The sequence below is a fragment of the Pygoscelis adeliae genome, unplaced genomic scaffold (genome assembly GCF_000699105.1).
Source record: "Pygoscelis adeliae isolate BGI_AS28 unplaced genomic scaffold, ASM69910v1 Scaffold317, whole genome shotgun sequence".
NCBI classification, from domain to species: Eukaryota; Metazoa; Chordata; class Aves; order Sphenisciformes; family Spheniscidae; genus Pygoscelis; species Pygoscelis adeliae.
The window spans coordinates 1090634-1109329 of NW_008825155.1; the positions used below are offsets into that span (position 1 = coordinate 1090634).

An 18696-nucleotide genomic window follows, 5' to 3' on the forward strand; every position below is an offset into this window, starting at 1 on the left:
CTGCTGCTGTAATAAAATTTTCTATATTTAGCTATCCCCTATCTTCAAAGTTGGTTGGAGGTACCTGGTAGAATGATCAATTAATTAAGCTCCTGCCCCATAGTTAGACCTCACAAAGCTTTACTGCTAAGCACGGGACAACATTGTTGACTTCAAGCTTTGCAGTTATTGACTATTTGATGTAAACTTTTTTTTTTTTTTATTATTCTACTTTGACATATGAACATAAATCTTAGCTCAAACTGCTACCTTCAAAAACAGAGTTAGGAGAACTGGGTATGAAATGAAGTTGTAAATGGACTTCTCTCCTGGATTTTGTCCATGTGATTCCTCAGCTTTTTCTTTAATGTTTGATCTTTTTCCCAGCTTTAAGGGTGGCATTGTTTTCTCCCCAGGGCAGTGAACCTGAAAAAATATGTTCTTGATGTGTGTACTCCTTAGTTTTCTTTTTATTTCTTTTAATCTTCTTTCTTTGTAATGCTGGATTCTGTTTGAATACTGCTTGTTTGTGCTCCTTGGTTTTCAACTTCGTACAGCAGGAGGAAGGTTCTTACGTTTTAAAAAAATAATTAGGAAGTCCGTCATAATGATTAGCAACTATTTGTATTTTTGCTCCTTTAATGTAGTAATTCTTATGTATTGTTATTGTGGTAACTTTAATAAAGGTGTCTACAAAATTTTGTATTTTTGTTTATTGGTACTGCATGTGATCATCTTCTTTGTACAGTCTACAATACTTCATGCTCTTTAGGTAATCTTCACATCATTATTTCTAATCCTTCATAGAAGCAACTAATTGTGATTACCTGCTAGTTTAGATCAAGTGTAAGTTACATTAACTAACTTTCTTATTATTGTAATTATATATCAAAAGTTTGTGATCATGTGTTCATTAAAAAGAAGTTGGGTTGTTAGAATATAAGAGTACATGCAGGTCTTCTTGGAAAAACATATGTGTTTTTATTCATCTTATCATACAGCTGACTTCCAAAACAACATACAAAGGCTAGCTTTGCTCTATAAATAACCTAAGGATATTCTTGATGAAAGCTGTTTATGTTGATTTTATTGAACCTGCTCAGTGGCAATATTTTCAGTAGCTTGTTTTTAAATTACATATGTGCACATCTATAAGTTTTAGTCTTGAACAAAACCTGGGTATCAGGTTAAAATAAAATGTTGTCCCACATAAGCAATCCAGGAAGGTTAAACTTGTACTTGGACTGAAGTGATTTTTAGCTTTAGCTAAAACTTCTTATCATGGGGATTTGAACTTGTCATCATAGAAGAAAATCACAAACTCTGCCCCATCCTTATAATCTTGTGATTATGGTTTAATCATGTTCACTTCCTTCTTTCCACTCCAGGTCCTCCAGCACCTGAAAGATACTGAAATACGGGAAATGCAGATCTGTGACTATGAGAAAAAAATAGAAGAGTCTGCGATTAAATTAAAATGGCAACAAAACCGCTGTGAAGCTGTGAGAACAGAGAGGAACCTGTACAGTAAAAATCTGATTGAAGCTAAGGTAGAAGGATACTTTTTTCCTTGTGTTTCTCTCTGTGCTCTTGTTGTTTTTTTTCCTGATCTAATTTTAATTTGTTAAAAGGAAAGCTCACCAGATAAATGGCAGAAGTGGTTTCTTCATTCCTGTGTATTTTGGGGAAATGAATGTTTTAGGTCCCTGACATTTTATCTGGACAGTTTGTATTTAGGCTGGAAATAGGAGTCCACAGTCATCACGTGGCAATATCCCTGCTTCAGACCACACATAGAATCACGGTACACTGGAGCTATGGAATAATAAAACCCTATCAAAGAAGAAACTTTTTATTTTCCATCCTGGCTCCACTCTGTTTTATCCCTTTAGGAATTGTCTGCATGCATCGGAAATAGGGTATAAGGGGCATAAGATTGCCTCCTTAGCCCTGAATACGTATGCACATTACTGTGAATCGATTTAGAAAGCAGAGGGAACACTTTCCCAGCTGAAGTGGAAGTTTCTGATGGAACTTAACGCTTCCACCTCGCTTGTTCCTTTCAGGGAGTGTCATTTTCCTCAGATAATGATTCTCTCCATTCATTTCTTCCTTGGGGATCTCACTAACAATGCTAGAGGAAGAGAACAGATCACTTAAGGATACATTCTATTATTCCCATGTAAAGATCTAAAATACTACACAAATCCTATTGCAATCGGCAGAGTAGCTTGATTAGCTACTTCAATAGCTGTGATTTACAGCCTTGGGTTATTTCAGAATAAGGATTATCAGATAAACGTATATAGTAGATTACAAATTTATACCCTGGTTTGAATAGGTAGGTGCTTTGCTTGAGAAGCAGATGGGAATGAACTGTCCAAGTTCCTATCCAACTGTGTGCTGAATTTGATTAGGAATGAACCATTTTGCCATTTATGTGGGACACTTTACTTGACCTTTGTCTGCCCCTCATCAGTGGACGCGGTCTTGGGATTCTCACTGCTCCCAAACAATCTCTCAGGAGAGATAAGGGTGAAAAATTGCAACACTGATGGTTTTTATTTTTTTTTTAATAGACAACATAAATTTCCTTACTTATAAAGAAGTGGCATCTGTGTGCTGAGTTACAAAATGAAGCAATGAACTCATCAGCCTTTTCAGGTTTTGAATGTTATATGGTGGTATACACAATGCTGTTCATGGTTCCAGTTGTTAGAGGCTGGTGTTTAGACTTTAATAGCTTACTTGGCTTACCATAAAACTTTTTTAGCAGGTCCTGTGTGAGAAGATAGCTGACCCCAAAAGATCTTTTGGCAAAGGCAATATTATGTGTAGCAGTGAAAAAATAGCCATTCATAGTTCAGTAACAGGTCAGTCAGCCATGAAAGACAAAAAAAAAAAAAGAGGGTTGTGTTACAAATTATGGTAAATGCTTTTTCCTTTTGGGAAGTAAAACATATTTGCACAAGCTTGTTTAAATAAAGCTAGATGTAAGTATTTTTGGATTGCTTAATGTGGAAAGACACCCCGTTGCCCACCTTGCTAGTGGTCTCCAGAGTACCATAATGTTCAGCTCAGTAAAATCTCTTGGAAAAGACATGCTGGCAGTCTGTTAATATGAAATAAATATCTGATGCTTTCATCCTTGGGGTTTCTTTTGGTGTTAGGAGCTCATTTGTTTAAGCAAGCTGATTAGGAGATCTGTTTGCAAAAATTGTGTGTTCTTACTGTTCTTCATTAAATACAGAATTAGGAATGTATTTGGGTATATGTCTGGGCACCAGATTTTAAATCCCTCTCATATTTTACAATATTGAAGAGATTTATAGGCTCTTTAGCAAAGACAGCTTTTAATATGACTTTTGCATTCACAGGAGTGACTGAACATGCAAACAGGTAGGCCTAGTGGCATATCGCTACATTTATTTCTGGTTCATTTAATTTGCCAAATAAGTGCGGAATCCACAGATTTTGTTTTTGAGGGCTGTCAGACTACTAATCAGTACTTTCTCAGTACTGTTTGTGAAGACTGCCATGACTCAAGATCTTGCTTAACTATGTTAAGCATTTCATGCAAGAAAACATCACTCATTTGTCAAGTAAATCCACACTTACGGTGGACAGTGCTGAAAGAGCTCTAAGCTACCCTGGTTTTGTACTGAAACAATGTATTCACATGAAAGGTTATGATGTCTTCTCTGTGAGGTGGCAGCCTCTGCAAGAGGAGTAATAGCTTCTAAAGCTACTTTCGTTAGATCCAGAAGAGCATGTCTGTCGAAGCACTGAATTTATTAGCTTCCATTTCATGTCACAACATGTGCCATCACTGCAATGAGTTGAAACAGTTTCTTAATTTTGTATGGGCAGGCACCTCTGTGCTTTGAGTAGAAGTGGTCCTAGTGACCTGATCTCTCTGCAGTGCTACCAGGCATTTTGCTCTGTGTTTTGAGCTTAAAATACATGCTAAATATTCTCATACCAGGGGCTTCTCAATCTCTGAGCACACTCTTTTCCCCCTTGCACCTATGTGCAAGCTATCACACAGGCAAAATGGAGATAAGCATTTCCTATAGTCCCTTGCAGGCATATAGGTATCTTACTCATGGATATGTTCATTTGCACAAAACCAGCTTCTCTCCAAACATTTGTGCCCAACTGCATACAACCTTATTGAAAAACACATTACTAGAAGCATGAAAACAGATGGGTAGGATCAGAATCTTATTAATTTGGATTGACTGCTAGTTCTTACCCTGTGTCCAGCACTTTAAATTAAATGGCATATTACACTCATAATTGATAATCATTATTTTTGTCAATGTATCTTTTAAAGGCTCTTTTTACTGCAATGTCATGCTGGCATAAACAAAAAATTGTCATTTAATGAAACTGTTTTGTTGTGTTGGATTAAAAAGTAATGTCTTGTGGTACATACAACAGATCTTCTCTCAAACACTGTGGTTACATTTTCCAACACCAAAATATCCTGAACTCCCAAGCACAAACTTGCTCTTTTTTGATCCCTCTTTGTGTTCACACTTCCTGTCCTATTAGGATGAGATAGCAGAAATGAAGAAGAAACTGAAAACTGTGACACATCAGGTGGATCAGCTGAAAGAGGAGATCACAGACAAAGAAGCAGCCCTTGTGAAAGCACAACTGGAACATCAGCGAACAGAGAAGGAGAAGGAATCATTGAAAGTAAGAGCCTTTACACATACGCCTTGTTACAAAGGATGGTTGCCATGATTTCACAGACTGCATCATGTTCCTTGTCTGTGGTGGTAGTTTTGCTGTATTTTAATAAAATATTCTGTAATTGAAGCACAAGATCTCAGTACCCTTTAGAGGTATTAGTTACACAAATCTTCCATGTATCTGACAAATTTAATCTCTGCCTATAATTATAATCAGAAAGGTCCTGGGTTGTCTGGTGGAAGCTTTAAATCTCTTGGCGACTGAATAGTTTTACTAAAAGGTTCAATTTTGCTTGCAGAAATGTGGGTTTTGGGGATAGTCTCATTCTAGCAAACTTTTTAATATAGACCCTTATAATTCAAGTTTTTATTTTTAAAAATTTTTTTTCTCTCTGCTGTTTTTAAGTGCAAACCCCCATTATATTACACTTCACAATCTTGTATTTCTGTGTGACTAGCAAGCATTAGTCTTCTGGGAGTTAGGCAGTGCCTTTTAGTAGGTCCCTCTGCACAGAAAGTTATTTTAATATTGTGGTATAAAGCAGCAAGAATCTGTTTTAAACCAAAGGAAATCTGAGCTTGAAGCTCTGGTTCTTCTTCTCAGCACTGGCTGCAGCCCATCCTTAGATAAGCTATTAGATTTGTGGTGATATCTCAACCCAATTTGCTGTGCTCTTAAAAGATTTAAGGACTTAGTGTCCACAGCAGCTTATTTTTTCTCTTCACTAAGCACTAGAAAAAAGCCAAAACCAGGAAACAAACACCACCTTCCAAAAACTAAAGTCCCCTGCCACTTTCCGCAATGTTTTCTTTTGTCAGTTTATTGCTATGCTGCAATGACTCCTTGAGTTTTCAGCCCCTCTCAGCACATTACAGTTATGACAAGATGTCAATAGAGCTTTGTAAAAAGGTAATGGATTCGTGTTCTTATACCTGGTCTGTCTCAGAGTTGTTCTATCAGTGATGGAGAAGTCAAACAGCATCTCATTTCCGGTGTGCAGCTTACTGCCTTAACTAGTCCCCAGTTCTGTCTCATCACCTCAGAACTCTCTGCCATCCATTTGACAAACATATGATTGCTACATGGTTTACCCACTCAATTATTCACTAGCAAATATGTCCATACAATGATATCACATTACTGACTAGCTTCAGGGCATTGTGGTCTTCTACCTGAGTGTCTCTGCTGAATACTAAAGCAGAGAATTCAAAGAGGGAGCTGATTGACACAGGCACAAAAGAACCCAATTATTTGTGTAGCAAGCCAGCTTCAATTTGTCCTGTTTGCAATGATGTGAAGGAAGCAAGCTGTTCCTGGGAAATCAGTTTAAAGAATGCTCTAAAGCATGGAGGACTGAAATTCATAGGAATGAGATTATACAGACGTTGGATGTGTGCTTGCCTCAGCTGGCATAAAAGTCTTAAAAATGTATAATCACGGTAAATGAAATGGAGGACGCCTGATCCAAGCTCCATTAAAGCCAGTCCCATGCCATCTTTTGATTTTAGTTGGCCTTCATACAGGCTTGTGGATCAGACTTGTTTGACAAAGCGTCCAAATGTTGAAAAATACATATGTGAAAGCTGTAGGAACTATGGCCTTCCAGGTTTGAGCTGCTGTCAAGTGCTTTTGTATATTTTTGTAGATGTTCGTGCGTGTCTTTTTTTTTTTTTTAGCATTTTCTAGAAATCTGGATGTAAAACCTCTGACTTTTTGTTGTTTCAGCATTCTGTGTCCAGCCCCAGTTATACCTGTTGTAAAATTCATATTTTCCTCTAGAACAAATAAAAAACCCTCTTCACTTACCCTAATATTTCAGAATCTAAACAAGATTTGGTTTGAATTTGGTTTGAGATATTGGCATAGGTCCCATAGAAATTCTTCTTTCTTGCTGACTGTTCTTCCGTTCTTACAAACTCTCTGAACCAACTTCAAATGAGCTGTGCTGATTTACAACAGTTTCAGACCTGACCATTTTTCTGCTTGCACAGTGACTGTGTTTATTCATTTCCTTTTCTCTTAGCTAATGTACACAGACCCTCATACTGTAGTTTTTAGCATATTTAATCTCACTGAAAGTCCTGTTAGTTTGTGGGGCCTTTGTGGGGCTTAAAGTATTTATGTTCTTTACTGTACAAGGCACTTCAGATTTATTTTAACTTAATGCATTCCAGTGAGGAGATTTGTTTATATGAATGCTTGCTGCCAACATCTAATACCACTTCTTGTTTACATCTCATATTTTTTCTGACATAAGGGGAACATAGAGTTTTGATATATTAAAAAAATATTATCCAGCAATGCCAAATGCATGAGCAGTTTTACATTTGTAGACAGCTTTTGCACAGTGTTGATTGCATTTCAATATGAAGTGGCTTGCATTTTTATTCAGCTGATGGATTCTGATGAACATCCAACACTGAGTAAGAGAGATATGAATGTTGCACATATGGGAAAATGAGAATTTTATTAAAGAAAATAAGAATGGAACAAGCTATTTTATTATGACGATGGAACTCTCTCTGTCTTAAATCAATGTTTTTGCAGGTGCAGCCTTCATCACAGCTTCATTCTTTCAGCACTGGATGATGTTCTTTCTGAAAAGGCAGTTTGAACATCATCCTTTATAAGGGTCAGTGTTGTGGCAGTCTTTGAGTCAAGGCTTGAAAGTTTTCATATCTGTGAAAATGGACTGTACTGAGCTAGTTCCATCTTGGCTCTAACTACCTGCCTAGCAATGATAGAAATTTCTAATAATCCAGGAAGACCTTATTAGTTTTTATCTACATGCATGCCTTGAATTATAGAGTTCATGACAATAGGATAGAATTATTGGGCAGATTCCAGTGTTAGTTTATGTTAGTGATGTGCAATCACTGTAACAATGCATTACTTCTCCTGCACTTAGGGACAGCCCCTCTTTTCCCAGTCTTCCTCATCTACACATCCACTAAAAAAGTGCTAAAGCTCTTTGATTTTGCTCTTCCATGCCTGGTTGCCATCTTTTCCACGAATTCTGGCTATCCTGAGTTGATGCTAATTTGTATTACATAGCATAGATTGTTGCCCTTTCCAGCAAGGTGAGCTATCTTTTCTCACATCCCAGCCTGGCTTTGAACTTATGTCTGCTAGATTTTCATAACATAACAACTCCATTGAAAAGCTTTCCAAATATGACCTATTTAATTTTTTTTAAATTTTTATTAAATGAGGTGCCTCTGAATTACAATTTGAACCATTGACATAGATAAAAACCATCCAAATTTCTATTGTGTATAACACAACAATATTAAAATACTCTTTACAACATTTCTTTATGGGTCTTCATGCTTGCTTGTCTTAGTGATTTGTTCTCAAAAACTAACAAAATATGTATCTCTCAGGAAACTAAAAGAATGTATGAGATTATATTAAAATCCTAACTCTTAATCCCAGGTTTGTGTAATGGGAAGTTGTTACTAAGCACAGTATACCTATATTCTTTGACTCCATCAGGCTGAACTGCTTAAGATGAAAAAACAGGCTCTGGAAACCAAACGCTTTATAGAAAATCAGGAGGCAGAAGAGAGAAAACTCCTAAAAATCATTGCTGAAGCTGATGCTGAGAGGCTGAAGCAGAAAAAGGAAATTGACCAGGTAGGATTCTCTAATTTGGTTTTTCCAACACGCTGCATTCTGTTCTCTCATTTGTCCAGTGTATTTTTAAGATCAAGATCCTCAGCTACTGTAAATGTGGTACTACTAAAGCTTTATAGTGCCATTGAAACAAAAATGTTGATACGGACATGTGAATGGAATACGTGGTTTGTACTATTCAGGTGACTGAACCCTGGGGAAACTATTAGGCCCTTGCCATAGTTCTTTCACTAATAACAGTGAAACCTCTTAATTCACATGATTTTGACTGATGCAAATATAGTCACGATACTTTGGGATTGTACTGAGAAACTGTAACTGAGACTATTGCTTTGCCCTGTGTCCTTAGGTTATCAATGAGAGAGATATCCTAGGGTCCCAGCTTGTTCGGCGCAATGATGAAGTGGCTCTGCTCTATGAAAAGATAAAAATCCAGCAGTCCATCTTAAACAAGGGTGAAACCCAATACCGACAGAGAATGGAAGATATCCGACTTCTCAAGTTGGAGATCAAAAAACTTCGGCGTGAGAAGGGGATACTTGGCAAGAGTATGGCTAATGTGGAGGAGCTCAGGTAGAAAAACTGCTTGAATACATTTCCATAGTGACTGCATCCATGATTCTGTGTTTGAGACAGAAAAGATGTTTTATGCGTGATAAAGATTTGTGTCAACAAACAGCATACCTTGGAGAAGGAGATCATTTGGTTTGACCTCAAACACAGACTGGATTAAATTCACAGAACAACTTATCAGCAATCAAGAAAATTAAAATACAAGAAGGAGGAAAGGAGGAAAAAAGACATCTTGGCCAAAGTTGAAATAGTTTCCCTATTTCCCCTTGTGCTATGAGTTACTGCCTACAGAATAAACTTGACAGACAGCAGCAGAAAAGGTGTTCATAGTTCAGTGAGCTACTTAGTGGTACCCAAGGCCCGAATTAGTGGAACTGCTTTTTATTAGGCAATCCACGGAGGATGGGGAACATTTGACATATTTATAACAAACCCCTGCACATTTTCAGAGCTCTCTCCTTCCAGATTTATATGTAGACTTGCTCTCTGAGAAAGATTTAGTTAAATTTTCATTGAAGGTTGTGTTTCTTTAAAAGAGGAGTTTAATAGCCCCAGCCTGATTTATCTCATCCTTCTCTGGCTTAATGCTTCCCTTCTTTTTTTTAACCCTACAGCATTTGAGGTGTATTCTTTGCTGATGGGAAACTATTGTCATTTTCTACAGAATCAGTCTTGGTTTGTAAGCAGAGGCAGCTATGTTTTTAGCAGATAACCATCATACTAATTCTATGTAGTTACCACAGTTTTGGGTGAGATCTTTAGCTTAACTGTATCAGTATAATTCCATGGCTTTCACAGGCACAAATTAGCTTTAATCCGTGGTCAGACCCATTGACTCCAGTGGAATTATGCCAGTTTGATTTGATGTAACAGAAGAGAGAACTGGGCACAAAATATTAGCAATTGCAGTTTTCATCGACTGACTGCAGACAGGAATAGGATTTGAACTTGCTGCCCAAATGCATTCAGCCGAAAGTCTGTTACTGTATTGAAACTCAGTGACGATATTGAAGTATCGTGTGATGCATGCCATGATGGGTGGATCAATTCTTGCTAACTGCAGCAGCAATCACGTACTTTAATGAAGTCCAAAACCATCATGAAAACTGCCTGTCGAAAGACTCCATTTATCACTTGTGCTGCTAATTAGCTTTCTTGATTTGCCAATTGGAGATGTGGGTTTTTTCCTTCTTTCATAACGTTGTCCAACTTCACAGTTAAAAAAAAGGCCTTTTTCTCTCTAGTGAGCTAAATGCAACTCTGAGCTTAGCAGGGGGAGTAGGCACATGGTGATCCTCCACCCCCTTTCCCCTTGGAGAACTTACAGGATCCACCCACCAAAGTGATAAGGGTTGAACCATTGTGGAATGTGCCTTTTTTTTCCTGCCCCTTGACCCCCCCATCCCCACCATAGGAGCATAGTTATCAAAGCATCTTGGGAGTGCTCAATTAATTTTAAGTTCAGCAACAAATCACCCCTGAAATTGCTTGAGAAGAGGTAGTAAGAGTAAAAGAAATCAAACCTGGGTTCTCTAAAGAACAGTGTCCATCATACTTAGGTCCAAGAGTATGTTTTATTTACTGGATTGTGTGAGCCATGTAGATTTAAAACCTTCTTTCAAACACAGGCTGTCAGATTCAATACAGGCGTAACTGGGTATGACTCCATAACTGATTTGTAGGTTACTCTAGGTGAATTAACTGTCCTTCTGGCCTTAATGTACATGGGAAGATGTGAGCAGTGAGATCCAGTAGACTGTGGAGTAGATGCCCCAAGAACTGATGAAAAGTCCCTTTTTTGAGCCATTCTTACTAAACTGAGTGAAGAGGTCTAACTGTGTTATCTTATGGTTCCACCTGTATAGTGGTATCGGTGTCGGCTATTAATCACAAGAGTTGCTTTGCCAGTGCTGCAGTGTATGGGAGAATGGTTTGTTAATGTTTATTAGTGCCTTGGTCACACTGATGTTGGTTTGGTGTGGTTTTTAATTTTTGCTTTATGCTGGTCTTAAGACAGGAGGTTCATCACATGCGGAAGGAACTATTAAGGGAACAGACTCGGTGCAAAATTTTGGAAGAAGAACTGGAGAATCCCTTGAATGTTCACAGATGGAGAAAATTAGAGGTGATGTCTCAGCATTTCAAGTTCCCAAAGCCCATATTACCAATCAGTGACACAGCACAAAGCCTATTTAGTTTACTGTTATGCAAATTATGTGGAGGGGCAGGCAGACTGAAATTTCCATAGTACCAGTGGAATGGTTAACTGCTGAATGGTTTCCTTGCACAATGCAATCAGTGTTATTTTTGTGTCACTTTCTCAATGAAAAATTGCAGAGGTATTTGTAAAAAGCCAGTCAAATGCTAAAGGAAACAAGAATGCATAAGGTGAATTTAGAAGAAGGTGATTCCTTAACATGGTTGATGAGAAAGAGGATGATACTGGAAAGATACAATCCTATCCTCACCGATTAGAGAGATGTATATGGGAAGAAAGCCAGAATTAGAAAGGGTCATGGAATAGGTAGACTGGTGAATGGACAGACATGAAGTCAGAAGGTGAATTACATCTGTGAGAAAAGGAAGAGGCCTCCACATAAACAGTGGTGGGCTCCCAAAGATAGCCATTCCAGGTAATGTGAGTTCAACTGTTACTTAAGCAGCAAATTAAATTTTCACACTATTTGAACCCACAAAATGAAGGGGAAAAATAAAAAAAAATCTGTCAAGCACAGCCCAAATATATGAACATCAATTGGCATCACTGGATGTTTTCGAAGTAAGTCAGAGCCAGCTGAGATTTCTCTGTTGCGCGGATCTCTGATCTGATGCCAGCCTAGGTTGCTTAGCTGCTCTAATAATGAGTGATAACGTGCTAGTCCCTACAGAAGCAGAGCTGAATTTTTTGACTGTGCTTACTAACATGATAGTTAATTTCTGATCTTTCCATGCTGAGCTTAAAGCTGAACGGTGTGCTTAGCTTTTCTCATGGAAGGGAGATAAAATGCAGGATGCTGAACGAGGCTAAAGACATCTAGGTACAATCTCCAGCAGCACCTTGTAACAAAGGAAAAATCAGGCCAGTCAAAACATCCAATGCTGGGAAAATGAATGTATGAATAGGTTGATAATGGGAAATGACGTCTTTCCTTCCTAGGTCACTGGTTTGTATTTGGAACACAGAAAGGCCAAGCAGATGGCAAGATCCATATGAAGTAATCCTTATGGGGTTTTGGTTCAATTCCTAATGAACGAACACCCTCATATCACTACACTTGTCACAAATTGGCACCATGTTTGGGCAGTGCTATAAAAAAATCAAGGACTAAGTGGGTCATGGGGACTGAACTACTTTTTAGCCTGGTTTCTCAGGAAATGGTGTTGTGTTGTGAGCACTGCATGCGTATCTGTGTTAGTGTCCCAGTTACAGTTGAATCGATTAGTCAATTTAGATAAAATCAGAGAAAGGATTAAGAGCCATGAGATACCAAGTTCCTTATAAGCTCAAGCAAACATGCATAGAGCGGGACTTTATTGGAGCCTTTACTGCAGCGTGAGTTTAATCCTTATGAGCCACCAGAGACACCACATGAGAGAGGAGAAACCACGTGGGAGAGAGGTGTTGTGAATCCCTGAGTAGGGAAGAGCTTCAGTCAGAGTTTGCTCCTCATTAAAGGATCCAACAAGAAGATACAAATTGGTGGGAAAGTAAGCTTTGCTGGCTGCTCCTCATAGAATTATTTGTTTGCTCCTTAGAGCTTCCTCCAGATGCAATCTCTGACAAAAGAATGAAAAGGGAAGAAGGACAGACATCTACTAGCTCCTGGTCTTAACTTCTCAACCTGTTTCAAAAGACTATATTGGAGTTACTCTTTCTTCTGTTCAAGAGAAAAATCTTCCTCGCCTTAAAACTCAATTGACACTGTTTGAAGTTCTTAAAACAGTGGGAAGTACTTGCACTGCTCTTCATATGTCAGTGGGCAGTTTCAGTTTCTGCTAAAAGTGATATACTAACCTCCTTTTCCTTCCCTGTCACATGGTTTTACCAATCTTTTTTGGTTTGGGGGTTAAGCTCTGAAGGACTCCTATTTATATTAGTTATTTTGAGGAGGATTGATGAAGGTAACAGTGTTAAACTTGAACATGCTCCAACTGATCTTCGAGAGGCAGAGATTCCAGTTTCAGGACATTTGTATAAATGCCATTTCAAAGACCTCCAGCACACACACCCCCTCCCCCTTTTATATTTGTCACTTTTGGACACTTAGATATTATGGTTTTCATTTGCAAGCAAGAAACACTAACCTGTTGTATAATTTTTGAGACTGCTTTGCTCTTGTCTAGGCCAGTGACCCAAGTACCTATGAGCTGATTCAGAAAATACAGAGACTACAGAAGCAGCTTATCAGCAAGACAGGTGAAGTGATAGAGAAAGAATTGCTCCTTCAGGTACTGCAGCATCATTATTTTGTTGTATCATATTAACGTGTTTGACTTACCCTGCATTCTCTGTCTGCTCAGATGTGCTTCCTGAATGTTATTTAGATGCATGACTTTGAATTTCTTTTGCATGCCCCTTAGATAGCTTTAGGTGGCAGCACTGACTCACTGAAAGTGAACAAATAGCATCTGATTAGTTGATTTTTATATCCTGGCTACTGATACCTGGACAACTCTGGAAAATAAAATTGAAGGTTTACTTTAGTTTATTCGTGTCATAGATTAGTCTTCATGTCAGTGTTAGGCATTTGGAAAGGCTTTTTTGTCCTTTTAAACATGCCTGTTATGACCAGGACATGAAGGAAAATCCTTGTTTGATTCCATTTGTGCTTAGCTTGGCTTTTGGCAGAAGGAATCCTACAGAGTTTGTGTGATTTAGGTATGTTGCTGTCTGGGCCATGTTTGCCTTCAAGGTCTTTGTGCTGAGCTTTGCCAAAAAGTAATTTTTGTGATAGCTTATCTTTTTTTTAACTGTATCAGATGTCCCTTAACCCCAGTGATACCAACAAGATTTATGTTGTAGAATCAAGGAGAGACTATATTCCTGTAGTGCAAGCATTGCTATCAAATATAACAAAAAAGGACTGTCTTTGGGCTTCAACCATAGGTGTAAAACTGGGAAATTTGTCTCCTTCTCTTTGGTGACTGTAGGGACAGCTGCTGTTTGCCAGCTCTAGGTATGATTTTAACATCTTGGTCTTAAATACTGTAATAGTCTTGATACCTATGTTGGGTATCACTCAATGGAGAGTAGAATGTCACCTGAAGCTCCTGCTGTCTCGAGAAGCAGCTCACCAGATGTTATCAAGGCAGGGTTTGTCTCTCTTTCTTTATTGTTTCGTAGGAAAAAGTAGATCTGCAATTTCGTTTGAAGGTAATGTATGGTGTATTGTGCCTTTCCTTGGAAAAATGTAATCTTTGTTGCATAGCACTGAAATGCTGTCAGTGAAATAGTTTGTTAGCTTACATGAAATGTAGCAAAAATAGCTTCAAATTTGCTGTGCTTTACCCATGCACAAACCCAATTCTGTTAGATTTTGATAGTCTCTATTGCGTATCTTGCCTTATCCTTAGTGTGCTCCCATTTAGCTATTATCCTTATTTAGAAGTGAACAACTGAGGTATAGAGGTACTAAGTTGCCTGTCTAAGAAAATCTTTGAAATAATAGGTATTTGAGCCTATGTTACTATATGAGCCATTGGCACAATCTTTCTGTCTATGCAGCAGTCCTTCTGTGGCAACTCTACGTTTTTTTAATTATTTTCCTAGATTTAAGTCAGAGTTTGGCTATATGAAATTTAATTATTATATCTAGAATTGATAATGAGATCCTTTGCATCCTTAATTCAGGCACCGATTTCCTGTGCAACAATGCTGAAATGAAGGTCTCCCTCAGTGAGATTGGTGGTAAAGAAAAGGCCAAAAATATCACTCTCCACATTCTGTTCAGGGCTTCACCATCAACATTTCTGAGCTCTCCTCTGGTTTGCCACAGTGTTTTTGAGTTGTCCACAATGACTGAAATAGGGCTCTTCCATAGCAGGGCGTGGGTAAGGAGAGGTAGCCAGAGATGGAGGACATCCCCCAGCTCATTTCCTCAAAGGGCTGTATGTCCTGCTGGTCGTCGGCGTAGGGCTTGCAAGCCAAGTGTACTAGCTGAGCTGCTTCTGCTCAGTGTCTGGATACCCTTGCATGAGTCATTTTATTGTTCTTTGGACTGGTTTTCCTATATACATGTAACATGGTATGATGATAATACCTGTTTTGTGAAGTGCTCTGATACTCATTAAAGCAAAATGCTCTCTAGTAACTTTTGAAACTGATGCTATCATGTTCCAAACTCCTCTGGTGAAGGAGCAAGCCTGAGAAACACCTCCAGCAGAAGGAAATGAACGGAGAGCAGTAATGTTAACTTTCTGGAGGGAGCTGAGCTGTACGCACGAGGAGGGTTGCTTCACCAGGCCCCCTTCTGGGCAGTGTATCCTTATTCAATAGAGAGTATAGGGTTTGATCCTGACTGAAATTTATCATTATGAGAAGCATGAGAAACAGCAGCAATTTAGCTCCCATTTCTGGAATTTTTAATTTTTGTCCCCTCAATATAATTCGTCTTGCTTAGTGAGTTTGCTGTCTGTTCAATATAACAGCCACTTATATGTATAAGGCACTGCTCTCCCATAAGATCTGATCATTCCTTTTTTTTTTTTCTTTTCTTTTTTTAAATCCCGGTAAGTCCCCTCATGCTTAAAGGCATTCAACATCTTTTTTTTATTGGTCTCTCCTGGAAGTCAGCTCAGTTCAGTTCAGTCAGTCTCTGCTCATTTGCAGGATCGGGGGAATTGCTGACGACCTGGCCTGTGCCTAGTCGGCATAACATCCCCTGTATTCAGACTCAGAGGCTGCAGGAGCTGAGGGATACAAACTTACTAGTTTTCTGCATAAGTTGCACCTCCTCACTCTCAGTCGTCCTCATCTACATCTTGCCCTGTGACAAGGGCATAGCCATTACGTGTACTGTTTTAAAATGATCTTAATCTCTTGCTTGCCATACATAACCATTATAAGTGTGTGCGGCCATCATGCTGGCAACATATTTGTTGAAGGTGAAGCTTGCGAGTGTCTGTGTCTACGATTTCTGTGTGTGCATATTATGTAACTTAAATTCCCTCACATCAAAGTGTAGCAGTAAAATGGAGTGCAAAAAACTGTGTGGACTGAATATTGAGTGTTAAAAGCACCTTTGGAATTTAGAAATAACCCACACCTGGAAATGGTTGAGCCCAGTGTCAGCAACCTGCAGTTTGATTTGTAGGGTGTTCACCTTGCTGCATCCTCGTGCAGAGCCATGATGTTTATATAAGGAAAAAATAATTACATTTGTATTGTATGCACAGTAGTTCTGTCTTCTGACTATTACTTTTTTTTTTTTTGCAAATGGTCTTTTAAATAAAAGCTGGTTTATGCAGGGAACAATGTTTCAGGATGAGCTGGTTATATAAATGGAAATTTTTGCTAAGTAAGGATCACAGTACGCAGATTCATGTAGAAAAGCATCTGCTTACTTCAGCTGCTCTTGATGTGTATTTGATCATATCCTTTTTACTAGCTTTTTCACTGTTTCTCACCTGTTAGTTCTTTAAAAATGATGCAGCTGTAAAAACATGCTACAATCCATGCTATGTGATTAAAAGAATGATTCGCTACGTTTCAGTCAGAAAATTTTGATTGCTGACAGTACAGGAAGAACCCAGCTTGACTCTAAAATCCCATACAAAAATGTCTTTCTTAACTGTCAGCGGGACACATTTTTTGTATCAGACATTTACTGAGAGGTATTGAATATGCAACATGATGAATGTTGTTTTTTTTAGAATGAGTTTTCAGAGTTGAACACTTTAATAAAGGTGTAGAAAGATGTCCCATGTTACAGAAATTATTAAACTTTTTTCTTATTTCTGATTTACTTATGCCGTGTAGCCACAGCATCTTGGGCTATAACCTACCAGCTCTCATACACCAAATAAGTGTGAACATCCTGAGACTTTTAAGAGTAGCTGCAAAGCAGGTGGTCATACTTTCTCCTTTAACTTGGGCATTCTCACAGTTGCGAGCTGCTGTGCTGATGAAAAATGCTGTCTTTAAAATCAGATCCAAAACCAAGGTCTTGAATACTTACTGTCAATAAAAATCCAATGGCATTTTTGCCAAACATAGGAAATGTTACTTCAGGGTTAGCCGACTTCCATGCTTGAGTCACTAGCTTCTTTCTGAATTTGTGCAATTGAAAGATACAGCATTTTTTTGTTCTTTTCTAAACCATTGAGTAATAATGCAGGGCTTTGTGGAGAAATATGTTGTGTGTTAACCAAGGGATTTCAGTGACAGGTGGAAGGTCTTTGTGAACACATGTGGTATGAGCAAAATGTGTTGTATAGCCATAAGGTATAATTACTAATAAACAGAAGTGCTCTGCTGAACAAATCCCAGCTGAAAAAAAAAAACCAAACTCGCTCACTTTGTATGTGGGGCAAATCCCTCACGTGACTGAAGCTCTACTGCTCTACTGCATACTGAACAGTGATGTGGCAAACTCGCAGTGTAATGTATTACCTTGTTAGGATTATGATTAGTGTGGTTTTAGGAACTTATCCCATTAAAAGTGAATTATGCACTGCTTTATTTGTTTCAAATTTAGTTCTTTCTCTTCAGAGTGAACTCCTCTGATTTGATTTTATGTCTGACTGAGCGGAATTTTATTCAGCTGCATGTCTTGGAATGGATAACAGTGGGAAGATTCACATTATATCTCAGTTACCTCCGTTGTCAGTCATCTCAGAAGATTGTTCATAAATGTAAAAGAGAGATGGGTAACCAAGATTATTTGTGGAGGGAGGCAAAGGCAAATGTGTCTCATTTAAGCCTTGCATGTTGTAGTGAAAGTATTGTTTTTCTGTACATATATATTTTTAATCACTATTGTTTTAATTGTCAACAATCAAAGACCAGGACTGGGCAGTCAGAATGTGATGCTTCCAGGCTGTTAGCATCTTGAGCTCATAGTTTCAGAGTGCAAGGGCAAAAGGCATGATTAGCTCATATATTTGACTCAGAGAATACAGCCGGATAACACCCACAGGTCCTTGTATTGAGCCAAGTTTTGAGCTAAGTTTCAATCCCCCCAAAGAACTGATGGTCCCACTGACAGAGAGTAGGAGGAGCAGAGGGGATGCTGCTGTCTCCAGTATAAATCAGCAGAGTTTCATTTCAGGTATTGTAAGACACAGAGAGGAGAAAGCAAAAGGGACTTTCTCTGTGACCTTGGGCAGGTTATTTAGCTTTTGCATGCCTCACATCAAGTAAAAAGGGAATAAAATCATTTCCACTCTTATAGTGGTGTGTGAATGAATATATTAGAGAATGACTCAATTCAGTAGTAACAACAGCTAGCTAAACGCTCAAAATAGGCAAATGTTTTATTTCATTTGTGCTAACTTGGTAGTAGAGCTGTTCTATCCAATTTGATGTTCTTGTTGCTATAGTGTCTGAACATATACATAACCATCTTTATTTCTCAGAGCTGGTACTATGGTTTCATAAAGAAATTTGCTTTAGAACAGTGTGTTACCATGTGGGTTTATGCAGGCTGGCAGCTGCTGAAATCAAAGTTTTCTCCCAGCTAATGGAGGAGCTTTGGGATTTGCTTTCGTGTATTCATTATGCAAAAATTTTCTGCCCATTTATTATCTAAAATACTGGCTTTTTCAATCTTGTATCATTTTTTTCAGCCCTGTTCATGAGAGCCTAGT

At 38.4% G+C, this 18696-nt stretch overlaps 1 protein-coding gene across 1 annotated transcript in view; it reads left to right on the plus strand.

Annotated features, from left to right (window-relative positions):
* Positions 1 to 18696, plus strand: part of CFAP58 (cilia and flagella associated protein 58) — a 56772-nt gene that overhangs the window by 20243 nt on the left and 17833 nt on the right. The window contains exons 9-14 of the mRNA XM_009328446.1: positions 1368 to 1529; positions 4537 to 4683; positions 8176 to 8316; positions 8666 to 8889; positions 10903 to 11014; positions 13234 to 13338. Of these exons, the coding sequence (XP_009326721.1) occupies positions 1368 to 1529; positions 4537 to 4683; positions 8176 to 8316; positions 8666 to 8889; positions 10903 to 11014; positions 13234 to 13338 (891 nt within the window). The remainder of the gene's footprint in view (positions 1 to 1367; positions 1530 to 4536; positions 4684 to 8175; positions 8317 to 8665; positions 8890 to 10902; positions 11015 to 13233; positions 13339 to 18696) is intronic.